The sequence below is a fragment of the Panthera uncia genome, chromosome B4 (genome assembly GCF_023721935.1).
Source record: "Panthera uncia isolate 11264 chromosome B4, Puncia_PCG_1.0, whole genome shotgun sequence".
Taxonomy (NCBI): domain Eukaryota; kingdom Metazoa; phylum Chordata; class Mammalia; order Carnivora; family Felidae; genus Panthera; species Panthera uncia.
In genome coordinates this window covers 82,653,485-82,680,882 of record NC_064809.1, presented here as the reverse complement: position 1 = coordinate 82,680,882, position 27,398 = coordinate 82,653,485, and the positions used below count along the sequence as shown (strand labels likewise).

The window sequence follows — 27,398 nt, the reverse complement described above, 5'->3', positions numbered from 1 at the left end:
TTATATGGAAAATTCTAAGCACTACCTAGGAAATAGCAGAGTAAAAATGGCCAATTACATTCCAGTGAAGAGTGGATATGCTGGAAGGATATGCTGGAAGTGGAGGGATAGGACTCAAGGAAGCCTTCTCCAAAAGAAGGGTGCATAAGTTGAAGTGCAAACCAACCAGACAGAAGAGCGACAGAGGCCCCAGGGTACGAAGGAGGGACAAGGGAAAGAGCACAGCATGGGAAGAGAATTGCCAGTAGTTCCTGGAGTAAAATGAACACGATTAAATGAAATGAGTTAAAGAGGTGAGTAGAGGCCAAATACAAAAAGAGACTATATTATGCTAGAGAATTTAAACTTTACTCTGAGGACAGCAGGAATTAGGCATTGGAATCACAGGCTCAGATATGATCTTTCGGCTTATCACTTGAGTGCACTGTGGAGAAAGGACTGGAATGCCAGATAGGAAGGAGGCTATAGCGGTAATCCAAGCAAGAGCTGATGGTGGTCTGAGTTTGCATAACACCTCTTGAGATGGAGCGGAGATATACGTTTAGTTGCTAGCTTCATCAGGACTTGCTAATTGATCAAATGCAGAGGTGGTGGTGAGAATGAGGACTATTAAGGGTGAATGAGGTTTCTGGAGTTGTAGTCATCTGGAAAGAGGGAGGTTTAATCATTCCTTGAGATGTCCAACTCATGAAGAAAAGGAGTAAGGTTCAGGGGTGATGAAATTTAATCTTAAACATGTTACATTTGAACGTCCAGTTTGAGAATACCTAAGAATGGTTGAATATGTAAGTCTCGAGTTTAAGAGAAAGATGTGGGCTGGAAATATGGATATGGTAAATGTCAGCACATAGGTGTAAGTGAAATGAACAGAAAATGAAATAAGGAGAGTAGAAAATGGAGAAAGAAAATGAGCCGAACTTCCCCCAAATGGTAGCCAATTTCTGACTGCTTCCATCACATGGGTGATAGGTCAATCAGCAAGCCACCACACTTATACATAAAGGCACATGTATAATGGCATACTTCTTTCTAAAAACTCCAAAGCACTAAGCTTGATTTTCCTTACATGAAATAGATGGGGGAGACTGAGCTGAACACAGCACGACTGGGGTGTTTCGTGACCACTCCAAGCAGGCAGAGTGATCATTCAAAACCGAGATGACATCGTTATAAATATTTCTTAATTGTACATCATCCAAAAAAGTGGTGGAGTTGACACTAACAGTAGTGAAAGGAAGAGGATGGGATATTATATCTAAAGTGTTCTTCAACTTCAAAGTGAGTCTTTACTCTCCCCCAAGAATGGGAGTGCTTATTAACAGGTGGTTTGCTGCAGTAGAAATCAAAGAGCACTGCAATTGGAGTTAAAGTCCCCACTGGACAAACTACGTCCACTCCTCAATAATGAACAGTTTAAGCGGTCCCTAAGGAATGCTTTGGCAGATGACCTGCAAGAAACAACGACTGCAGAAGTTGAAGTTTCAAATAAGCTTCCTTTTTTCACCACAAACAGATTAGTTACCTTCTCTGGGTATATATCCTCACCTAGAGGAGGAGGATGTTCACAGATTATCTCCGGGGTTTCCAACATCCTGTGGCCCCAACCACCTGCAGGAGTAAGTCAGGACACAGACTTCACTGGGGAAGTCCTACATGCCTGAATCCACCCCACTCCCCAACCCCCCGTCCCCACACACCCTACCTAAGCAGGTACACCAGTACTTTTAGCCTGATAGCATTCTCAATCATAATTTGTCATCACTCAAAGCCCAGGTGGACTATGGGGCCTATATTAACCTCTTCCTCCAAGGTCCTAGTTTTCATTTTGCCTTGAAATGACTGTTGACTATTTTTATTATTCCTAGCTATTGCATATGCTCTACGATTGCCATCAGAGTTTACTGGAAGGTCATTTCCCAGAATTTCCCCCCAGCTCGACCCAATGCACTAAGGCTGGCTATTTCCACGCCATATACCATTTCCAATGCCATGACTTTTACATTTTATTATTTTTATCTTTAGAGCTGACATATGTGTGAAAAAATCAACCATTATTAATGTTAAAGGAACCGTATTTTTACTGAAACCATCGTTTCATCTGTGGATAATTTCTAATTTTTTTTTTTTAATTTGGAATTGAAAACTTTCCTGATAACAGGACTAACTTTACTCCTCTCAAGTTTGCCAAAATACCTCCAACTCCGAGAGCTGGCCTAATGATGTGTTCAGTTGTTTGCACACTCCCTTTTTCTCTTCAACTCCATTTGATATATGTTTCCCAGGACGTAGTGGAGACTGCTGGCCGGAGAGGCTGGAAACTCTAACTCCAAATTTCCTACAATCTCAGCTCCACTTTCTCCCGCGCTCCCGCCCGGGGCTGGAGCCCTGTTGTTGTCACGTGGACTCGGGGCGACTGGGCCTGGCCGGCCAATGGGCGCTCGACGGCCCCGCACGCCCCGCCTCCCGACTCCACCGCGCCGGGACTTCACGCACCGCGGCGGGGAGGAGGCAAAAAGTTTCTTTGCGGGCGAGAGGGTCTTCGGCGCGCCGACGCTGCTGGGGCTGCAACGCCGTCGCAGCTGGCCGTCCTCTCCGGTTTTCCTCTCGCTGCTCCGGGGCATGAAAGGGATTCGCTGCGGGGCGTAAAATAAAGGAGTTTGTCGTGGAGCGCCGGACAGGGCGCGCATACGCGGCCCCGAGCGCGGGCAGCCACTCTCAGCTGCAAGTTTGTGCCGGGCCCCGAGCGCGCGCCGGCTGCGGAGCGCCGGGCCGAGCTAGAGGCCGCAAGAGTGCGATGGGCGCGCCGAGGCTCTGTGCGCCGGCGGTGGCGCTGGGACTGCTGCTGTGCGCGGTGCTGGGGCGGCTGGGCCCGGCCGAGGGCAGCGGTCGCGGCGGCTCGGGGACACTCGGGCAGCCTTCTGGGGTCGCCGCCGAGCGCCTGTGTCCCGCTCCCTGCCGCTGCCTCGGGGACCTCCTGGACTGCAGTCGCCAGCGGCTGGCGCGCCTTCCCGAGTCGCTCCCGCCGTGGGTCGCTCGGCTGTAAGTATTTTCGAGGGCACTGGGGGGAGCCGCTCGAGATTCGCAAGGGGCCTGGGGCTCGGCGCTCAGTTGGCCCTTCTGGGGCAGTTGCTCTTGGCCCAGGCCTCGAGCGGCGCTCCGTGGGGATGGAAAAGGAGCCGTCGAGGCCTCAGTCTCTCTACCCCGGTGTCTGGCTGCAGGTGGGCGGGGGAAGGGAGCTGCTGACAACTCCAAAGGGTAGAGCCTGGGTCCTGAGCCTTGAGCCTGCCGAGGGGATTCCACTGCGCTCCCCTGCGAGGGCGGGACGGGAGAGGTGGCAACCTACGTGTTACCGGCGTTCTCAGTTCTCCCTGAGTGTGTGATCCTGTGGCTCAACTACAGTTCTAACTGGTTCTGGCCCCCTATACTGTTCCTAACCAGTAACTGAGTGAGCCTTTATTTGAGAAGTCCCCCTCGCCAGAGTTCCATGCAAGCTGTAGTAGACATCCTTTTGTTGTTCTTCCCCTGTGCTTAATTTCGCTTATAAGAAATTCCGTAAAGCCTCCACCAAATTGTAACGCATCCTGGTTCCGGTAAGAAGTCGGCGAGACTGATGAGTAGATACGGAAAGGAAGGAACTCGTTTTCAGAACGAAGGGCGTGATTTCTGTAGCTTCTCAGCAAACAGTTTAGGACAGAGGACTGGACGCTGTTATGCAAGTTTTTGGAAGCTAGCTGTGAAGTCTGAAAACTTGAAATCACTGCCAACTGCGTGGAAGAACAAGGAAGAAAATGTAGTTTAGTTGGAAAGGCTGATTCTTTCCAAATGTCCTCTCCTTAGGCTCTCCAGGCCCCAGTCTTTTGTTAAAATTGGCGGACTTGTGTAAAATGTAAATAATCAAAACTTGTGTTTCTCAAAAAAAATTAAAAAGTTATCTTGTCTAAAAAAGTTGAAATACAGTCCATCCTTAATCCTTAGGTTTGGGCCTAGCAGAATTGCAACGCTAATTCTGCCTTCATCCTGGTAATAGTAGTAGAAAGTTTAGTCTGGTAGTTTAAGAAATTGTGTTTTTAAATCATTGCGCTAATCAAAATCTTTATTTGTGAATTGTGGGACTGTTGGCCCCAAAAGCACATTATTTGTGTTAATAAACCTTACTTTAACAGAAAAGTAGAATTAAAGGTTTAGATGATTTAATCTCTTATGATGTTTTAATAGTGTCTTTTTTTTTTTTTTTTTTTTTTTTTTACAATTGAAAGGAGATAAGGGCTTTAACCCGAAGCAGGAAGACTTTCAATTAGTTGTGGCTAATTCTGTTCAATTGCTTCTTGTGGAGGTCATGCTGCCTTATTCATGAAATGTGAATGGCTCTATTGACAACATATGGAACTGAACATTTGAATGACTGGAGGTGAACATGTATGAATAATAGAGAGATGAGAAAAAGAAAATGAATAGTCCTTCCAGGGGTGTGTTTAGAAATGCTTGAATCATTCGCCAAACTTATATTAGTAGTTTCTCATTGCCAAGTAGTCTATTGGGTCATGCCAGTGTGCAGTATATATTTTTGGTGTGAATTTGGATGTCTTAAAAAAAAAAATAACTGTACTGGTCTTGATTAGAAGTTGAGTTAAACCAAAAGGGGTTTGATATCTATTGAAACGTTGTCTTAAAAGTAGCTGACCTAATTAGGATTTTGTTTTGCAGATAATTTGGTGGCACACTAAAAACAAATTACAGTTTATTTGGTTAGCACAATCTTTAATTACATTTCCGCCAGCAGTAAATTGTCTCAGTGCAAGTACACATTCCTTAAATATATGTGAAAATAAGTTCCACTTGTATAAATAAGCACTAGGTCTGTTGTCAGAAGCCCCACTGTGATCACTCATTGGACAGTTCTGTCATCCTTGTACTTGTGTGACTTTTAACCAACTTTGTAGTTGTCACCAAGCCATGCGGTCTAAATTCTTTATTATAAATGTTTCTTTTGTTCCTAAAGCTCTAGAGGTCTCCTAGCTCCACCTTTGAAAGGAGCAGAAAAACACGTGGAATTGGGCTTTACTTCCCTGTTACTTGGTGTTTGGAACAGGAGGCATAAGATCACCGTTTCTTAAATTTTACACAATTATAAAAGCGTTTAAGTAGACTGTTTCAGAGTTGAGAACTAAACAGAAGAGTACGTATCATTCTTTCCCGTATCTTAACTTTTTCTCGGGTAATTAAGAGAGTAAACATTTGTCTTAGGACTAATTGATGAGAGCACCATTCAGGAAAACTTTGTGTTTTGTGTCTTTTGTTGAATTTACGAGTTAAAATCCAATGTACGTGCGTATGTACTTTGTTCACTTTATTCGGTTGTAATGTATTGCCTTAAGAATCTCGTGTGTGAAAAATTGAATAGTTTGAGCTGTAAAATAATAATACTGTAGTTCTCTTTTCCAAAAGTAACTTGTACTTTACTGAAAGTGGCTTTTAAAACAGTAACTACTGGAAGTCTTTGCTTACAAACTGCCTTTAAAGGCAGACTTGAGTTTACATCTTTTGAGTTTGCACTTACAGAGTTCTGAACCCAAAGAGGAGTGCTTGTTGGAATATGTTACTTTAGCCAAAAGAGAGAGAAGTTGCTCAATTGCCAGTGAGAGCTAAACGTATTAAAATCTCAATGGAGTTTCAGAATTATCTTATCACACAGAGATGTTTGAGTTAGCTGGGCTGAGGCGAAAGTCCGAAAGGTACTTTCTGCTGGTGTGGCTTTAGTGTTCTCCTGTTAGAAATCGTCTGCTCGGTACCAGAATTGGGGCTGGAGTGGGGGTAATGGGCCTTATGGTTTTCACAGCTGTTTTTCTGTATTTCCAGACTAAAACTTGAACATAACAGGCTGATTTATGAGTCACTTTGGATCAGTGTCTTAAAACAGCTACAGCCTGGCTTTTTGTTTTTCAGCTTTCCAGATTTCTGCTGAATTTGCAGCTCTGCAGGCCCCAGTGGGATTGATTAAGAAGCTGAGCTGGATTTGCATTTTAAAATTTGACTTGGAAGTCAGATTTCCAAATGCTAAAAGGAACAAAATGATGGCCGGAACCAAATGTTGTAAATGAATTATTTTCATGTATATTTATTTGCTTGCTAACGTGCAGGAAGACTTTTCTCTACCATGTAGCGTTTAATTTTCAAGCATTTGGCCGGCTGAGTTCTAGGTAAATAGTTCACACCTCCTTGCCTCGCCACTTTTCACATTTATTAACCTCACTCTACAGAGTTTTTTAGTAAGGTTTCGTGGGGAAGGTGTTCATTAATGGAACCCTAAAAATGAAGAATCTGCTTTTCTCCCTGAATGTTCTTGCGGGTTTAAGAAAATATCGACATTGTATGACTTGTGTTTGTTTTTAATGTGGTTTAGCCATAAAAACAATATAGGGAAGACTGAGGAAAATGTGACATCCTTTAACTGGAAAGTAATCATTTCTGAAACATAAACTGTATTAAATCTAAATTTAGATGCATTCAAAGATTCATGGCTTTAAGTATTTAGTAGTAAAAGTCACTTAAGAGGTGATTTTTTTTTCCTCCCACATATAATGTGGTTTTAATAGTACACAAAACTCAGGAATGGAAGTGTGTTGCAATAACTGAAATATTTAAGGTTGCCAGTTCCCGCTTCTGGATCAGAAATGAGTGGTCCCCAGCATGTGCATAGTTCTTGGAAGGCAGTTTCTCATTTTAAAGGTCTTTTGTTGGAGATCTCATCCCATTACTGGTTGAAAAAAAGCTCAACACTCGCTCTCTTTTCTCACAGGATTGCCCTATGAAATAATGTTTAAAACGAAGCGAAGAGTGTAGTTTTAGTTTTTTCTAATTAAAAAGAAAACCACCTGTATTAAATGGCAATGCCAGATTGGCTCCCCTTTTCCTTTTAAAAATTGAAACAATCAGGGACGCAGTTTTATGCTGGTTCAATGTTCTTTAGTTAAGTGGATCCAAATGAGACTCTCTGTTGATTCAGGCTACCTCCCAGGTGAAGGACTCTTTTCGCTGGTTGTTTTTGAAACCCTGTGGGAAATCCGTGACTGTCTGTGGTGCTAAAAGCACACAGGTTTTGTTTGAATCCTAACGTGAGTTGTTGGGCCCACGGGTTCCTTGATGAACTCCAGACGGACGTGAGCTGGGCAGTGAGGGAAAGTGTCTGGCTCCAGCGTGGTGAGCATGCACAGCAGTGGTTGTAATTGCAGGATTTTTATAGTTTAAAGACTGTGCCAGATTTTTTTTCATGTTATAACTCTACCAGAACAAATCTACTCATGTCTGTTACTGTCTGGTAGGTCTTTAAGCAAACATGTTTCAAATAAAACCTTTGCAGATTTTTTTTTTTTTCTATTTAGGTGAAATAGAGAAATCCAGGTTTATTCTCAAAATAAAAATTCAAAGACTTGAAAGGATTGCTGGTTTCTAATTGTTAGCTTAATAGATGTGCACCAAGTTACACTGTGTTTTTCTGGATGTGATTCTTCGGCCCTTTATTTTTGGTTCATGCTTTTCTCCAGTCAAGTTTGGTTACCTAAAACTTAGGTTAGTTACAAGTCTTCATTTTTAAACACTGAAAGAATTAATTTGGTAAGGGTTGGTAAGCTTCCTTCAGTGGGAGAGCTTTAAGCCATACTGCTTGTAAGCCTGATTTTCGATGGCTGTTCCAACCATTTCGTTTTCATTATACCACGTGGAAGGCGCACATTCAGTTTATTAACACATAAAGGGAATGCCATCAAATATTTACTGGGTTTCTTTAAAATTCTTGAATCTTAAATGCTCAGATGATGTCCTGGCCTAGAATATTGTATAAGTAGAAGTTTTGTTTTGCTTTCTTAAAAATAATGCTGTCTTATGGAAATTGTTACTCAGGTTAAGTCTTTGAGTAACAAGCAGATGTATTTAATGATTGAAAAAAATCTGATCATAGGTTTCTATACAGCCTACTTTGTAGGTGGTTTATGTGGTTTAAATTACACATTACATTATCAGATACTGAGATTTGGGAAATTCAGGAAAGTAGAATTCAGGTGGCTTCCTACTCTCTCACACACAGACACACACACACACAAAATGGTACTTGAAATAATTTGGTGCCTAAACCCAGAGAAATAAATATGTATAAAAAGCAATTTCTATTTTGTTTGTAATAAAGACACTGATGCTTAATTTTATGATAATAATAAAAAGGTTTCTTTAGAGATTTGAGTTTCAGCAGCCTGCCTAATTAGCCACTTTTCATAGGCCATGACTTCATCATATCAGGTTGGAAGCGAGGAGATGGTAGGGGATGGGGAGGGTGAAGCAAAACAACCAGTTCACAAAAGATCTGTTCACCTTGTGCCAAAAAACATCTCCTAAAAATTTGTAGGCTCAAAGCACTTGAATCTGCCAGCCTCCTAAACTAATTTTGTCCTCAGAATTTGTATTTTTGATTTTGGCAGTTTGGTTACCATCTAGTTTGGGGAAAGGATGAACCAGTTATTTCTTATGTTGTCACTAGTGTTGATAGAGATATTTCATAACTGTCTTGCACTTTGTTAAAGACCGTTAGTGATTTGTTTTTGAAACTACCTATAACTTTATTTTTGTTTTCTCATAGGGACTTGAGTCACAACAGATTGTCTTTAATCAAGGCAAATTCCATGAGCCACCTTCAGAGCCTTCGAGAAGTGTGAGTCTTATTTTACTTTCTATTTGAGGTTGAATAAAATATACCACTTAACTGTAAAGAACATTTAGATAACAGTAAATTATTAAAAACTTTTAATTTGGGAGGTATCTTTAATTTTATAAAGTTTTTACCTCTGTGAATTACAGATTATCTAATCAGCATTCTTTTTGTCTTTTTTTCTCCCCCCCCCCTTTTTTTTGGCACCTAAAGGAAACTGAACAACAATGAATTGGAGACCATTCCAAATCTAGGACCAGTCTCAGCAAATATTACACTTCTCTCCTTGTAAGTGAACGTTAGGATTTTGTGTGTATGTTTGCAAGGACCATGGGTAGTAGCAGTTCCGCATGGGCTAGAGTAAAGGTCTTACAAGCAAAATACGAATGTTTCTATAGATAACGTAGAAGCATTTTTTAAATTGGTTGACTTGTTTTCCAGCCGTTCTCTCCCAAATTTGAAATACCATTGTAACAACACACTTTATGTGTTGCTCTCATTGCTGAACTGGTCTCCAAGATTCAGAGGAGCTGCTTTCACCTCATAGAGACAGGTGTTGGATGATGTCCTGTAGACTAGGACTAATTCTGGTTATTGCTCAGTGGTCTGCATGGGATCTGTGGGTTAGGTATTACATAGTTCCTAGTGGAGGGTGATTGGAGTTGTTTTGTGAGAAGTGGGAGTTGGTAATAAGACACTGAAGTATTCTCTTTTAAGTGTGGTACCTGTAGTAGAAACCGAGGTTCAGAGACAATAAATCAAAATATCAGCTTTATACAGTTAAAATTAAGTACGTGATTGAAGTTATAAACACCACTGCATGTTACTTTGCGAAGATGAGTTTTCAAATAAAATTAAAATTGTGCTAAATTTCCTGTATTTTTAGGACAAATAACATGTTTATACTCATGCTTTGGAGAGGTTCTGGCATAATTTTGACTTTTGGCACTTAAGGGTAGCATGTAGGATGTGCAACATTAAATTTCTAAAATTTAAGTAGCTTGCCACCATGATCTTGAATAATCTAAAAATATATTTAAGCCATTGAGCTTAAAATGTTTTCCTTCCTAATACAACTTAAGAAAAAACCACCGTTGTTGCTTGCTTCTAGGAAAGGTGTTGTGAGGGTTGAAATTATACAGTAAATTTCAGGAAAGCTGTTCAATTAATTAAAGTGATCACTACCCAATTGCTTACATCTGGTGATTTATAGAGGTTGGGTTTTACTGAGGGCCCAGGTCACCTAAGTCACGAGTGCAGCCGCTGTGTCTGCTTTCCTCTGTTTGAATAAGAACTAAGTGACATTTGATACTGATGTGGTTTTTCCAAAGATCAGAAACAGAAAGGAATGAAAGAAAAAGGAGTTGGTATTTGACAAATAAACACTGAATTTAAGAAACATTTTTATGCTAGCATTAATACCTGTTTTCTTTGTCTTTCATAATTGCTTAAGAATTTGGTGTCAAATGGAGTACTGGTTTTGGTATCTTAAACAGCTTTAGCTATTCGCATTGGACCAGTGGGGCCTTTCTAAATCCCAGGGAATGCCTCTTCCCCCTGCTGTTCTCGTCCTGTGTATTGGCAGGTTCTGTCAGCATGTTCAAGAGAGTCTTGAGTTGAGGGTCATTGGGTGCTTCATGGTTGAGAGGGTCCACCGTGGAGTTTTAGAATCTGGGTGGGGTGGGGAAAACAGTCTTCTCTTTGACTTGGTATAGAGTTGAAATCGTAAGAACTTGTAAGGAAATTAGAAACTTCTATTGGAAATAAACAACCTAGGTGATTTTAATTACACTTCAAGCTTTCCTTTATAATTTGAAAACTGAAAAAGAACTCTGGAAAGACAGAAGCCTTCGAAATTTGAACCGTCCTCCCTGTTTTCATTTGTGTTTTACTTTAGTGAGCGCTGAATAATCTTTTACTGAACTTGAAGACTCTCACTTTCTTTCCCGTTAATGTGTTGCAGCATGTCTTACCGGGGATTATTTTGTTCATTTTTATGTAATGAGAGATCCTATTTATTACCTAGATTACATAGCATCCGCAAAGGATTATTTATGTGATGGGGCTGCTAATTCAATATAGGTAGTGAAAAATTGTTTTCATGCCTATAAAATATGTTGAAAAATGTATTTCTCTGGCTGTTTTCTTTTACAAATGTGTTGTTTTCTCCTGTGGTCCTCTTTCGATATTGCAGTACACGGTCATTGTTTCTGAAGCACTGTTAATTTCTGTCTTGTGTTGTATAGGACAGAGCATTTTCTTTTATATAGAAGTACTTGAACATTAGGTCAGTACTTAAATTTCTGAAATTTCAAAAGAGATTGTTCAACCACATCCCATGGCTTAGATTAGAAGCTTGCCATGGCACCACAGTTAAGCACCATGTCTATCAAAGTAGGTCTCAGGACTGTTTGACTTCTTTTTGATCAAAGTGTTTGGTTTTTGTTTTTTCATAACATTTGTGGAGGAAAATAGGTTTTGGGGGGTCATTTGTGCAAGTTAAATCATTTGGAAACATATTAAAGGAAAGGAAAAATCAGTTGGGAGTCTTGAACAAAAAGATTTAAGGTTGGTTCTCCATATCTTTGCTGCTCTGTGCAGTGGGGACCCTTCCTAGCTGGAGGCAGAGAAGAGCACCTGGTGAGACCTTCACCTTCTCTCGTCTTCAGGAGCCAGGAGCAAACGGCATCCCAGGTCCAGAGATGAATTCGTTTAGGGACCACTTCTGATAATGTCAGGGAAGCCTGGTAAAATACCAGGGTCTTTGGGATGGTGGTTGGATGAGCATTGAACTTTCCCTTAACAAAGTTCATCTCTAACCTTTTTAGGGGTCTGTCAGAATGTAAAAGACCTGAATAGACTTGCTTTTCTTTGAATCCCACCCAGAGCACAGAAGTCATTTGACATGCTAGAGGCAGCACATGGTTTGTGTGATTTTTTTTTTCTTTTTTTCTGTTTTGTAGCCGTGGCAGGATGCTATACGTTAAGGGAAGAAATGCAATAATGTTTGGAATGAACATACATTAAAACTGTTGCCCTGATAAGGCACCTTGGTGGCTCAGTTAAGTGCCCAACTCTTGGTTTCAGCTCAGGTCATGATCTCATAGTTCATGAGATGGAGTCCCACGTCAGCTTTGTGCTGATAGCGCGAAGCCTGCTTGGGATTCTCTCCCTCTTTCTCTCTCTGCCCCTCCTCTGCTTATGCTCGCTCGCTCTCTCTCTCTTTCTCCTTCTCTTCTCTCCTCTCCCTCTCCCTTTCAAAATAAACAAACTTAAAAAAATAAAACTGTTGACCTGGCATAAATAAGTTAATTTCACCAGACATGGTAGTTCTGACCTCCTGTGAGGCAGCATGAGCCACTCAAACATTGGACATCTGTAAAAATTCTGGCTTGAGTTCGGGCAGTTTTGAGTTAGAGCATTTTTGCTGAATTATATAACATTATTGATACATAACATTATTATTGAACAAAAGAGTTCTCACTGGTCATTAAATAAAGTTGGTTAGATCTTGGCCTTGACACTGGTGGTTTTATATAGCATTGCTCAACATGTAAGTACTTGCCTATGTGTTAGAGTTGAAAAGACTTAGGTCCCTGAATGTCAAAGGAATACCCAGAGTACTTGTTAAAAAATGTCGATTTCCTGACCCTCTCCCTAGAGATTCTGAATTAATGGGATTGGGTGGGGCCCAGGAATATCCATTTTAACACATCTACCTAGTTGGTTCTGATTAGATATTCAGTAAGTATTTCTGGAACCGCTGATGGAATCCAGTTATAATCAAATAAGCCTTTTCTCGTTATTTCTTATCTCAAGGGTAGAGCATTTCTCCCAAGCCCATCATGTTCTTTATAGCCTGTAATTTTTCTAGAAATGATAATGTCATCCTTCGAGGGTGGTTATTATAAACATTGCTGGTGGGACCTCAAAATGTGTACTCTACCAATGGACATCCAGTGGAGAGATTTAAGGCAGAATGAGGTGATGAGTTTCGCTATCTGAAGGTGTCATTTTGTCTTTAGTGTGGAGGATGTCCTGAAGGTGGCCGGAGGGTGGTGTAGAGGGGACAGATGATGGGGGAACTAGCCCAAGAGTGATGCCAGTACTGTGTCACAGCAGCAGAACAGTGATTAAAGCAAAGCTTAAGTTGGAATTATTTGCTGGTTCTTCCATCTACTAGGTTTGAGATCTTGGGCAAGTCTCTGTCTATGTTTCCTCATCTACAAAATGAGAATCATAACAGTGCCCACCTCCTAGGGTTGTGAGGATCTGAAAAGAGAATACAGACAGAACCATCTGGCATATGCTGAGTGCTCAGTGAATATGATGAGCTGTGATCATGATGATGATGATCATTCACTCAAGTGAAATTCGTGGAATAAATACACAGTGCCAGACTCTGTTTTAAGTGCTGGGGACACAGCAGTGAACAAAACAGACAAGTCACTGCTGTGAAGTTTCCATTTCTAGTGAGGAGTAAGAGGACACTAAGTAACAATTTTTTTTGTTTAAAGATTACTTCAGTTTCTTGATAAATGCTGTTCTGGCATTTATCTCGTGGGAAAGCAAGAACAGAGAAGAGCCCTGGCGGATGCCCTTTAATATGTTCAAGGAAGGCTACTGAATATTTGCCAAATCCTGCTATGTGCTGGGTACCGTCTCAGGTTGAGATTACTGTTTTGACCAAACAGACAAAATTCCTGCCCTCACAGAGCTGACCTTCTCACGGAAGAGGACAAAAAAGTAAAATAAAAAATGTGCTCAGAAGGTAGTGAGGGCTAGGAAGAAAAAAGAGCTGAGGTAATAGGGGTTTGTGGCAAGAGGGGGTTTACAGTTTTATTTTATTTTATTTTTTTACTTTAATGTTTATTATTTTTGAGAGAGTGCAAGTGGGGGAGGGGCAGAGAGAGAGAATCTGAAGCAGGCTCCAGGCTCCGAGCTGTCAGCATAGAGCCTGACATGGGGCTTGAACTCAGGGAACATGAGAACTCAGGGAACCTGAGCCAAAATCGAATGTTCAACCAACTGAGCCACCCAGGAGCCCAAAGCCACCCCAAACACTTTAAATGGGGATGAAGGGAGAGGTCTGCTGAGAAGATGACACTTGAATCATGGCCTGAAGGTGAGGGAAGGGTCATCTCCTTAAGCCTCCCCTAATCTATCCAGGCCCTCCCGCCTTGTATGTCAACTCCTACATGGTAATGAAATGATTTTTTTCATACTTTTCTCCCGTAGTATACTTTGGGGCCTGTGGGCCTGCTCTTAGTTTCCCCAGCACTTGGCAGATGAATAGCATGTAGTCGGTGCTTAATTAGGTATAAAAATTAAGGAGTATATATGGAAAGCCACATGCACTTAGCATTATTCAGGCGGATTTCCTGTTACTTAGTCTATACCAGTGCCTAAAAACTTACAGTGAAGACCAAGCATATGTATGTTTTACTTAATGTGTCTTCAACTCTGCGTGTTTGGTAAATAATAATAAATTATAACAACAGCAATAGTAATAAGTAAAAGAAAGAACAAGAGAAGTAATTTAAGTAGTGAAAGGATTCAGCTCCCCGCCCTAGCCAGTGAGTGCACGCCCTGCAGTGTGTTTGAGATGGGACTGTGTGGGAAATAAAAGCCCCCCTTCATTATTTGCCTTTCTCAGTTTGAATATCTCAGCCCACCCGGGATGACTTTGGTCTTCAGGTTTTGGGCCCAGCATGCATGTGAACTACTTCATCAGGTCCTGAACTGAAAATTCAAAATAAGAAACAATAACAAAATACGTAATCGATCTGTTCCAACACTTAAGGCAAAACTGGTCATATAGGACTCAGGGAGGGAGAATATGCCTGCATAAGAACACTTCGCTGTTGTCTTAAAGGGATCTTCAAGGGTGTGTTATTGATAGATGTTTTCCCCTCGTGTGCTGACATTAGAGCCTGACGTGGTGTGACGTGGGGCCCATCACATCACGTGCCCTCCTGTACCGGGGATGCTCTGGGATGTGGGGAAGTACAGGGGTTACGTCCTTTCCTGAGGTCTAATGTGATTTACCCGCTGCAAGGAACAGTCCTGGGCATCTGAGGATGCTGGCAACTTGTGTGGCCTGCATGATATTATGGAATTCTGAGAAGAATGGTGGCTTTTTCCCTTCAGTTTTGAAACTCCCTCAGATTCTCCAATGGCATTTGTCACATGTCTCATTCCAGGGTAGGATTCATGTCCTACTGAGCTGTTAGTCCCTCAGCAGCCCAGCCCAGAATCTGGCACGCAGGAGGTGCTCGTTAAATATCTGAGTCCGGAGAGAGACCGTGGGGCCGTTGTACAACAGTGGAGAGACCTGAACTGGGAACGGGGCGCACACGTTGTTGTCTTGTCTCACACCAGTGACTTGCCCGACCTCAGGCCGACTTCGTCACCTCTTCTTTATCTGTAAACACGGTGTGAGATGTCTGCCCCTCCATCTCCTGTGGTTCCGGTGCAGGATCAAATGGCAGAGTGAACAGAAGGAGACGGCTCTGAAAGGTGCGAGCAGCAGCACTTGCAGCAGGGCCAGAGTGGATTCTGGAGCCAGAGGGTCACAGGGGGAAGGCAGGATTGAGAAACATCCTGGCCACATAGTTGAGGGAGGGAGGGAGGTAGAACTTTATGTTTGCATTTGGAGTGGTTTATGTGGAAAACTTTTGCTCTCTTCCAGTAGTTCAAAGAATTGGTGAAAACTCAGTTGTAATGACTGAACAGCATTTCTACCCTGAGGGCTTGTGTGTCTGTAGGTGGATTTTGAGCTGCTCGGGGTGCCCAGCAACACCACCTATGTGCTCAGTGCTAGGGAACAAAGAAAAATGGGATTTGGCCTCTGCACTCAAGGGACTTTAAATAAGGAATAACGGGGGAAGACAGACAATAAGGGCATGCTGCGAGTAGGGTGATGCCCTGGATGGAGAGATGCCTAGGGCTGTCCCAGTGCGGAAGAGAGCTGTAGTTTCAGTGTGTGTGGAACGTGAGGTTGAGTGAGGTCCACAGAAGGAAAGGAGACATGGGTAAGTTGGTAGTGATGCACCTAAGTGTTTTACAGGTCTGGAGGAGGAAATGACGTTTTTGTTAATCAGGAGAATGAGGTGACTACATTTCATTGAAGCGCAGAATCTTCTTTCCTTTTTTTCAAGTCACTAAACCATGTTAATTTTCAAAATCAAATGCCATGAAGATAAATAATGTGCTGTTGATCATTAACAGTTACGATTTGCCAAATACCTGCTATCCATCCATCCTTAGAACTATCCTGTGCTCTGGCCCTTGCTGTCTGTTAGGGCCACATCTCTCTTTCCCACAAAAGGAAATTGACCACAGGGTGGGCATCATATAAATATTGACTTCTGTATGATGAAAAGGGTGGAGTTGAACTAGTGATTAGAAATCAGGTCTGCAGGGGCGCCTGGGTGGCTCAGTCAGTTAAGCATTGACTTCAGCTCAGGTCATGATCTCATGGTCCGTGAGTTCGAGTCCCACATCGGCCTCTGTGCTGACAGCTCAGAGTCTGGAGTCTACTTTGGATTGTGTCACCTTCTCTTTCTGCCCTTCCCCTGTGTATGCTCTCTCTCTCTTTCTCAAAAATAAAAAAAATTAAAAATCAGATTTGCAGTATTCTGATATGTATATATGTATATACATATCAAAATATATATATACATATCAGAATATATATACATATATATATACATATCAGAATATATGTACCAATATACATACATACATATCAGAATATATATATCACAATATGTATATACATATATCAGAATACATATATATCAGAATATATATATATACATATATATATATATATACACACACAGATCTAGAAGCCAACACCATACTGAGTGGGAATTTCATCCATAAGCATGCATTTTTTGTTACATTTCAAAAATCAGACTAATAAAATCATCTTGGGAGATGGTGACTCAAGAGACCATTGCTTGGTTATATGGCACAGAGTTGATTTAAATAATTCCTCAAACTCAATTTGTGATTTTAAAGCGCGTTGATATTTGAATAGTTTATAACTCAGATAAAGCTGCATAAAAGGAAGGCAAGCATTACATACGTTTTCACATACGATGATTGATGTAATTTCAAGTGATGATGTAACTAAGCAACTGTGTAACTGTGGTAAAGCTCAAATAGTTTGTTTTTAAACCAAACCTATGTAAGTCAGCATCTGAAAGAAGGTTACCAATGTGTCATGTTAATTAGGGAAATGGGGAGAAGCTTTAGCCAAAATTAGAATCTTAAGTTTCTGGGGAATCTGGGAGCTTTGTTCTGATTAAGTGGACATAAACCATATCATCTTTACCCGTTTGTGGGTGTAGATGAGCCCATAGAATTTGACCACCTTAACTGAAGAACTCATCCCTAAATGTCTGCTCTAGTGATGTGGATGAATGGACTAGTGTCTTTGTATTTAAAGGACATTGCATCTGAAGGCTATAGCCTTTACCAGTGTAAATAACCCAGACGTTATTGTGTTTAATGGAAATAAGCTCATAAAGCTGAAGTCTTACAAAATAAACACATAAGCATCTTAATATGATAAGTTGTATTCTTTTATTGGATTTTTAAATGTTTATATGTGATTTGCACATAAGAGAGTTTATTGTACACAAAGATGTGTTTGTTACACTCTACGTTTATCTTTACAATTAATCATAAACCAGTCCCCACAATACAGGTTTGCTAGGTGTTTGAATTCTCAATTTAGATATGAAACATTTGTGATCATGCCGTGGCTCTTTAAACCCTTCAGGAATTCCCCACTCCTCTTAGGTCAAGAGCAGAATCTTTCACAAGACCTACAAGGCGCTTGCCCGATCTGAATCTTCTCCTGCTGAGCCCTCTCCAGACTCAGCTCTTGCTTTTAGGAGTGTGCCAGCTTGTTCTGCGTCACTTCCCTTTGGATACTTTCCTCTCTGCCCACAGTACTCACCCTTTTCCTAACTCTTGCTAAGTCAGACTTAGGTTTCACGTGACACATTTTCCTATCACCTTTATTTACAGTGTCTATGATGCTGTCATACCTGCAGTCACATTTGTCAGTTGTGTATTTGTGATTTTTTTTTTACATTTATTTATTTTTGAGAGACAGAGACAGAGCATGAGCAGGGGAGGGGCAGAGAGAGAGGGAGACACAGAATCCAAAGCAGGCTCCGGGCTCTGAGGCGTCAGCACAGAGCTCGACGCGGGGCTTGAACTCACAGACCATGAGATCATGACCTGAGCCGAAGTCAGACACTCAACCCACTGAGTCACTCAGGCACCCTGTATGTGTGATTTTTTTAATGTCCATTTTCCCCACCAGAATGGAACTTCATAAAAGCTGAGAGCGTGTGTGTTTTCATCCCAGTTATAACTCTAGCGTGAGTGCCTGGCCCCTGGTAGACAGTGCATGGTTGTTGAATGAATGACCAAATGGATAGCCCTAATTAATATCGTATACAGTTAATGGTAGAAGACACTGTTCAGTTAACCTTTCTGTTCACGCCTCTCCATATACACTTAGAACTGTTTTCACTATTAACACTTGCTTTTTCCAAGGTAACAACAGTCTCAGATTTGATATAGTGACCCAGTGGACATCTTTCTTCAGTGGTGGTACTCGGAGCCCATAGAAATGACTCGCCGCTCCCTTGAACTTGTCCTTCCAGCATAGCTTGCCCCCAAAACTCCTGTGTTACCGATGTTTACCTGAACCTGCAGCATTTTCTCATCTCCCTTCAACTTCATGCTAGCCATTTCGATTGCTGCTTTGAAGTATCAAGTGCGACTTCTGCCAGAGACGTTTCTGTGCTGAATGAGGCTTGTGCTGCCAAGACAGACAAGACAATAAAGTCACAGCCAGTTGCTTTTCATGATGGGGTGGCAAGAGTGAACATGTCTCTCTCCTGGCCTAGTTGCTTTTCCTCCTTCTCATCCTCATTTTAGTATCGCTGCCATCTTCCACAGATGAGAGGCTCAAGGCTCTAGTTGTATAGAGAGACCAAAACAGTGAAACAGGGCTCTAACCTGTACCACTGCTTCTTCCCTTGGCTGAAAGTTGCATAAGTACTAAATTCGAAACATGAAAGGAGAGGCAATTATAAATGTAAAATCACCTGCCTGAGAGTCTCCCTTCCTCCCTGTGAAGCTTTAGCCAGTAGATAGACCAGTCTCTAGAATGAGATTGAAGGCAAAATGAAATATTAAGGTAACGTTCATGCTGCAGGTACCCTACAACACAGGATAAACATGGTGTGTATTCTTGGACGGTCAGTTTTACTGTGCATGAGCGATTTTAAATGTTTTTATTCCAAAACAAACATTGGAATAGAATCAAAACGAACATTTTTTTTTTAGAAAAAAAAAAAAAACAAGACGCTTTTTGAAGTTAGTCACTAATTGCCATGTAATCCTGAACAAGGTACTGGCCTAGGAATAGAGGCAGTACTCTTTAAAGATGAATAGATGTTTGCAGAATCAGGAAAGTAGTCAATTGTATAAATCCTTCTTTTTTTCTCCTCCTCCTGTCTTCAGTTCCTCACCATCATCCCCATTTAAGTGTCCACTAAAGGATGAGGGGAATTAAAAACAGTTCAGTAGATTGTATAACTGGTCACAACCCATTTTTTCTTGGTTTTGACTATCTGCGTGCAATCCTAGTAACTTAGAATGGGAAGACACATTTCTCTCTATGGAGAGATCTCTGGAAAAAGAGGTTATCCAGCCTCCCTTTGAGCACTTCCAGGGACAAAGCCTCACTTCTTGGTGACAAGCCATTCCCTGTGAATAGTCGTAGTTACTAGGATGTTTTATTTGTTAAGCTGAGCTCTTCCCCTACCTTTACCTATAGCCTTAGTTCTCTGTAGTGGGAAAAACAACTTTGTTCTATTTTCTGCATAATAATACCTACAGGTCATAAAACATAAGGTTTTCTTAAAGCCTTCTCTTTTACTGGCTCAAATTCCAATTATCCTTTCCTATATGACATGGAGTCTAGACCAATGGTATTCAGTGGCCCTTTCTGCATTGATGGAAATGCTCTGAATCTGTGCTGTCCCCTGTGGTAGCTACTAGACACATGCATATTGAACACTTGAAATGTGGCTAGTATACTGAAAAGTTCCATTTTTAATTTTATTTAATTTAAAATTAAATAGCTACACATGGCCGGTGGCTGTTGTCCAGGACAGTACAGGTCTAGATTCTTAAAGTTGCCCTATTCATACGTCATTAACCGTGACGGTGTAAAATGTGCCCAGACAAGATATTTGAGGTAAGTCCAACACAAAATACGGTGGGATCATGCCCATTGACCAGATTACTGGACATTAATGAAGCTTAAAATTGTGTTGACTTTTTAAGGACTGTGTTGTATTTTTGGCTAATATTGAGTTGTGGTCATCCAAGCTCCCCAGGTTTATTGTCATTTTCATGAGAATTTCTTTCACATAGGCCTTTTAAAAATGATTAATTAAAAATTCAAAACACTTATCCCAACTTAATTTCTCTAATTGCTTCTAGACCATCATTTTAGTACATTGAGAGTTGTGGGATCATGATTCATCTAATAGATGAGGTATACGTTTAATTCTAGGACATTCACATTTGATCATTCCTACCTCTGTCCATGCTCATACGAATGTTGAGAGCACAAGGGCCACAGACCCAATTGCAGCCACTGGCAGCTTCCCTTTTTCGTTGTTAATTTTGATTCCATTGTAGTTAAGTACAGTGTTATATTAGCTTCAGGTGTATAATACAGTGATTCAGCAGTTCCATGTATTCCGCAGTTCTCATCAAGTTAACTGTACTCATAATTCCCATGACCTATTTCACCCAACCCCCCACCCATCTCCCCTCTGGTGACCATCAATTTGTACTCTAAAGAGTGTTTTTGGGTTTGTCTCTCTTTTTTCCCCTATTTGTTTTACTTCTTAAATACTACATATGAGTGAAATCATGAGGTATTTTTCTTTCTCTGATTGGCTTATATTGCTTAGCATTACACTCTCTAGCTCCATCCATGTCATTCATTGCGAATGGCAGTATTTCATTCTTATGTATAGTGGGGTAATATTCCATTGTGTGTATATGTGTGTCAGCTCTTTTTATCCATTCCTCTATCAGTGGACCCTGAACTGCTTCCTTAATTTGGCTATTGTAAATACTACTGCAATAAACATAGGGGTGTTTTCATATTCTTTGGGTAAACGTTCAGTAGCACAATTAATTATTGGATCGTAGGGTAGTTCTATTTTTAACTTTTTAAGAACTTCCATACAGTTTTCCAGAGTAACTGCACCGGTTTGCATTCCCACCAACAGTATAAGAGGGTTTCTTTTTCTCCACATCCTCGCCAACACTTTTCTTTTCGTTTCTCATGTTTTTGCTTTTAGCCAGGTGTGAGGTGATATCTCCCTGGTGGTTTTGATTTGCATTTCTCTGATAATGAGTGATGTTGGGCATCTTTTCATGTGTGCTGGCCATCTGGATGTCTCCTTCAAGAAATGTCTGTTCATGCCTTCTGCCCATTTTTAATTGGATTATTTAGGTTTTAGGCGTTGAACTGTAGAAGTTGTTAATGTATTTTAGATACTAACCCTTTATAAGATATGTCATTCGCAAATATCTTCTCCCATTTGGTAGGTTGTCTTTTAGTTTTGTTGATTGTTTCCTTCCCTGTGTAGAAGGTTTTTACTTTGATGTAGATCCAATAAGTTTATTTTTGCTATTGCTTCTTCCCATGCCTCAGAAGGCATATCTAGAAGGTGTTGTTACAGGCAGTGTCAGAGAAATAACTTCCTGTGCTCTCTTCTAGAATTTTTATGGTTTCAGACGTCACATTTAGGTCTTTATTACATTTTGAACTTATTTTTTGTATGGTGTAAGAATGTGGTCCAGTTTCCTTGTTTTGCATGTAGCTGTCCAGTTTTCCCAACACCATTTGTTGAAGAGACTGTCTTTTCCCCATTGCATATACTTGTTAAAGATCAGTTGACCATATAATTGGGGTTTTATTTCTGGGCTTTCTTTTCTTTGATCTTTGTGTGTTTTTTTGCGGCCAGTACTATATTGTTTTTATTACTACAGCTTTGTAGTATATTTTGAATTCTGGGCTTGTGATCCCCCAGTTTTGTTTTTCTTTTTTAAGATTGCTTTGGCAGTTTGGGGTTCCATACAAATTTTAGGATTGTTTGTTCTAGTTCTATGAAACATGCTGTTGGTGTTTTGATATGGTTTGTATTAAACCTATGGATTGCTTTCAGTAGTATAGATATTTTAACAATATTTGTTTTTCCAGTCCATGAGCATGGAATGTGTTTACATTTCTTTGAGTTGTCTCCAGTTGCTTTCATCAGTGTTCTATTGTTTTCAGAGTATAGCTCTTTCACCTCTTTGGTTAAGTTTATTCCTAACTATTTTATTATTTTTGGTGCATTTGTAAATGGGATTGTTCTCTGAATTTTTCTTTCTGCTCCTTCATTATTAGTGTATAGAAATCCACCAGATTTAGGTGCATTGATTTTGTATCTAGCAGCTTCCTTTAAAGGTTCATGTCAGTCTGTGAACAAAAGTTAAGGGATGTGAGCTCAATTGCCTGTATGATCATCATCACCACATTTTCTGTGTCTTATTCACAAGGACAGTTTGTTTATTTTTAAATTATTTAAGTAAACTCTAGACTGAACATGGGGCTCAAACTCATGACCCCAAGATCAAGAGTCACATGCTCTGCCGAAGGAGCCAATCAGGTGCCGTGCCCCACAAGGACAGTTTAAATACTTGGTTAAATCAAGATATTTGGTGCCTGAGATGTTCTTAGTCCATTCGTCTGTGAACCATATCAGTAAATAAAATAACATTAATTTAGCCTGATGTTTTTGTACAGAATTAATTTTCTGTATGAGAACTGTTTGTTAATTTGAGGTTCAAAATAATGTGTTTTCTGCTTTGTAGCATCATCTTAAATGAAAATCCTTTATATAGGCTAACTTTTCATTAAAATATACAAATCTAAGTTGGATGATTTTTTTCCAGCAAAAAATTACAGTAGCTTTTTTGACGGAAGGTTTTGTGATTTATTTTGGGGTTTTTAGAGAAAATCCATTTTTCTTCATTAAGAGTTCTGTTGAAGACTCTTATCAAGCATGGTGGACTAAATGAATTCATTTCACCCTGCACCTTAAAACTCCCTTAAAAGGGAAGTAAAGGTCTAAAAAGAAAATGCACACAGATAGGAACAAAGATAAAACAGGAAAGGAGACCGTCCACATGAGAGATGTCATAAAAATTTTGCACGCAAATGGACAAATTGTAACTGACTTTGAGAAAATGGAGTGGAGTCCAAAAGCAGCAGACTTCTTTTCTGCAGAACCATTCTGAGTTCAGAAATTCAAAGACTATAAGGGTTTGGGTGCAGAGGAGGACTGAAAATGGGGGAAAGGCTAAAACTCTTATAAGAAGGAGTGAGACCTCCAGCTTCCTCCTCCAAACTCAAAGCCCGGTGATACCACTGACATGGACAGAACCGGAAGTTATCCTCTGGAGAGTTGAAACAGTGAGTCTCTAGAATTTAAGAGGCAAGACCTACTGGGCAGAGAAGAAGTGGGGATTCAGGGCAGCATCAGGGCAATTAAATCTAATCTGAACACTGAGGAGGACACTGCCTCACCTCAGCTTATGTACCTGTTAGCCCTTCCAAAGGCTAGCAATCATGCTTAGACTTACCAGACTGGAGGTTGGAGGATCAGAGCAGTAAGACATGTAAGAGATCCCATCATGAAATAGGTCGCCACTCTGCCTGCCACCTGTGGCTGGGACTCACCAGGCAACAAGTCTGTTCCACACACAGCCCGCAGTAAGTTGTTTTTGTTGTTTTGTTTTGGTTTGGTTTTTTGTTTGTTTGTTTTGAGGGAGAGCAAGCAGAGAGAGAGAGGGAAGGAGAAAGAAGATCAGAAGCAGGCTGTGCACACTGTCAGCACGTAGCCCAGTGTGGGGCTTAATCTCACAAATCATGAGATCATGACCCGAACTGAAATCAAGAGTCCTTCGCTTAACCGATTGAGCCACTCGGGTGCCCCACCCTCAGTAAGCTTTTGAGTGTTTTTTTGTTAAATATAAATGGATAGCCCGGTGGTTGCCAGACTTTTGTAGAAGTTTCTAATAATAAAATCAGTGTTTGACTGGAATAAATGGAAAAAGAGAGCCAGAGACAGTGGAAGGAAAAGGGAATCTCAAAACAACCTAATATGTGTGGAAAGAAAAGAGGTGTTACATCCACAAAATAAGTAAAGAATGGTAAATAATTAGTACATGACAATAAAGAATATTGGGACAATAAGGAGGAAGTCTTAGAAATTAAAAATATAACAGACACTTTAAAAAGGCAATAGAAGTATTGGAAGAAAGCTGAAAACTCTCTCAAAAGGAAGAACCAAAAGACAAAGGATGGAAAATGGGAGAGGAAAAAATGAGAAAATAGGAATATCAGACCGAAATCTAAAACCTGTCTAATCGGAATTCCACAGAGACATCTGTGGACATAGAAGGGATGAAATTATCAGAGATACAAAAACATTTCCCAGAACTGAGAAACACACATTTCTAGGTTGAAAGGCCCTACTGAGCGCCAGCAATTGAAAAAAGACCTATGCTAGAGACATTACTGTGCAGTTTCAGTATGCCAGGAGTAAAGAAGCTCTGAGAGGAGGGGAGAAAACACAGAACAGGTCACCTGTAAGGGTTGACAGTAGCTCTTCTAGTGTGCTGCCAGCAGCATCAGCATCAACTTGGTAGAAATGCAGATTCTCAGGTCCCACCTAGACCTGCTGGAAGAGAAGCCATGCCCCCACCCCCACCCCCCAGTTCTGATGCCTGCCAAAGTTTGAGAAACCCTGGGATAGAGAATCAGAATGGCCTCCAGCTCCTCTGAGTACTTGCATGAGTGCTGTGGATATAGAGTAAAACAATGTCTTCAAAATCCCAAGGGAGAATGACTTCTAAATTCTGTGTACACCTAAACTATCAATCCTGTTAAGTCATCTCCAAACATGGGGGCTGAGGGAAGCACCTCTGTGCATGGTTTCTTGTAAAGCTGGTGGAGGATATGCCCCAGGAAAATGAACAAGTAAACCAAGGATGAAGACTGGGCAGCCAGGCAGTGAGACTCCCCCGCAGAGGAAGGAGGTGAAATCCCTCCAGAGCGAGGCCGGATTCTGTAAGGCTTCATTTTCTAATAATGGTTCTGTGAAGCCTTCGTGGCAAATCTGATCTTCTGCAGAGTTCATCATCCAAATCCAGAATCACAGCCTCTTAGACATGGATGAAATCGTTCCATTCAATGTCCTCTTGATTAACAGGTGAGAAAATCAAGGTCCACAAAGTGTAGTAAATCAAAAGAGAGCCAGGAAGAGAATCAAAATCTTGCTAGGGAACTGTGATTTCAATTACTGTGTCAAGGAGATCCTACTTTTAACAGGTTGGTTAGCATATGGAATGGCAGTTTTACTTTTTTTGGCTGGTAGCTGTAATGGTCATAGTATTTTCTGATGTACTTATGTGTCTTGAACCATAGTTGAGATAAATCCTTACCAGCCAATCTGAAGCTTGATCTAGAATTTCTAGGTGAAGCACTGGTCACTCTAGGTCTCAAACCCATTCATTTAATCCTAAATTCTGGGGAACCAAAGATGAGTTAGCCTCTCTACTCACAAGTAAGTCCCAAGGTAAGGGGAAACTCAAACTCAAAGCTGAACTCTAACAGTGGTCTGGCATATGAAACTCTCTTATGGAAAGCCTCTGCCTCACAAGAGAGGTAGAGAAAATTGTTAAATTTTAGAAATTAAATTTTTTTATACGTAACTAAATTGTTTGAGATTCAGATAATTGTTCAGTAAGTATCTTTGACATTTAACATTAGCGGGTTCACCCTGAAATCTCTGTTTACATAAAGGACTCAATGGAATTCACACATCGGTCACCCAGGTCACTCAATTGGTTAAGCGTCTGTCTCTTGGTTTCAGGTCAGGTCATGGTCTCACGGTTTTTGAGTTCCAGCCCTGCATCGGGCTCTGTTCTTGCAGTGTGGAGCCTGCTTGGGATTCTCTCTCCCCCCCTCTCTCTCTGCCCCTCCCCCACTCACACTGTCTCTGTCTCTCTCAAAATAAAAAAGATTAAGTTGAATTCACACTTGGGGATCAAAACAGGTGGTTTCATATGTAGTGAAAATGGGTTTTTGACCCCTATTTCTTTTTTTCATTTTTAACATGTATTATAAATACATGTATTTATATTGGCAAATAACATGTATTATATTGGCACATGAAGAAGGCCCTGATTATTGTAGAACCTCTATATTAAAATATGGCCATCTTCATTCATGTTTTGATCCAAAAGACAATTATACTTTATGTTGACCTGGCTTTTAGCTGAAAGAACACTTTGCTCCTTACAGTAGTTCATTTGCTGCTTAGTATCATTAGTTCTTAATCAAGAATCTTTCTCCTTGCAAAAGTTTCTTCAGTTGGCTTTATTCTTTGATGCCACAGTACCAGCAGACCAGTCTGAACATGTGTTCTTTTAATGAAACTTCTTAATTATCTTTTTAGAAAAAAAGATGAGCAGAGACAGTTTATTTTTATCTGCTTGGGAGAGGCTCTCTGTTTGCCAAGACTCTCTGTTAAAAGAAGCCTAATATTATGGAGTGTTAGTTATTTCAGCCAAGGTAGTTTTCAAGGAAGCATTTTCTTGGGGAGAGAAGGTCATCATTGGAAGTGTAAGTGACCTTTAATGTATTTGCAAAATGTAACGTTTTCTTTAACAACTTGTAATTCTTTCATAAATGGGTGCTAAACTGGTTGTTTGCAAATTATATATAGAAATCAGTATTTCCTTGGGCCAGGCCAACCCCCACTGTATTGGTCCCCATCAATACAGTTAATACGCTTGTCCTGTGGTTGTATAGAAAGACCACAGATTCGGCAATTTGTTAGCTGCTGTCACTGAATTGGACATAAGTGATGTGGTTAGAGTAATGCATTCTAAGAAAAGGGGTCATTGCAACATATACGGTTCAGAGTAAACTTTACTGCTCACACCTTTTCTAAAAGGTAAATGCCACATGCATATAACGTTCTCTGAATAGCCAAGATTGCACGTCTTTACACATCACAGTTGAGAAACTTTAAGCTGCCTGTTACCTTTTGCAGTATGTAGGAGACAGTTGAAACTATTGACAGATATTTCTTATTCATCAAGACGCTACAGTTTAATTAGTTCAGGAATTCCAGTGTGAAAAAAAAACTGATACTCTGGTTCCTCACAAGGAATATTCCACTCTCAGACTCTGGAAATAAACAGATACCATTTATATCCACTTAAGAGTCCATGAAATTTTCCTGAGACTCTTACACTTTGTGGAGATAGTAGTGAGTCAGAAGGTAAATCATCATACCAAGTGATCATGTCACTAGCCTCGAAAGTTATATTTTACTGTTAATAATTTAGTCTGGGTTTACATTCAGTGCAGGTGTTGAGAGTATCGGAACAAATTGGGACATTCTTATAGATGGGAATAACACATTTGTCCATTTTCCAAGCGGTTACAGACATTAAAATGCCAGTACAGGGCTGTTCTGCTCAGTAGCATCTCAGACCTGAGCGAGACGCAATCCTAGTCTGT

The 27,398-nt window shown here is 40.6% G+C and overlaps 1 protein-coding gene across 2 annotated transcripts in view; it reads left to right on the top strand.

Annotated features, from left to right (window-relative positions):
• The first annotated feature begins 2,535 nt into the window (after nucleotides 1–2,535).
• Nucleotides 2,536–27,398, top strand: part of LRIG3 (leucine rich repeats and immunoglobulin like domains 3) — a 49,211-nt gene continuing 24,348 nt past the window's right edge. For both annotated transcript variants that reach the window (XM_049625874.1, XM_049625873.1), the window contains exons 1-3: nucleotides 2,536–3,039; nucleotides 8,627–8,698; nucleotides 8,909–8,983. In XM_049625874.1, the coding sequence (XP_049481831.1) occupies nucleotides 2,795–3,039; nucleotides 8,627–8,698; nucleotides 8,909–8,983 (392 nt within the window). In that variant the 5' untranslated portion in view covers nucleotides 2,536–2,794. The remainder of the gene's footprint in view (nucleotides 3,040–8,626; nucleotides 8,699–8,908; nucleotides 8,984–27,398) is intronic.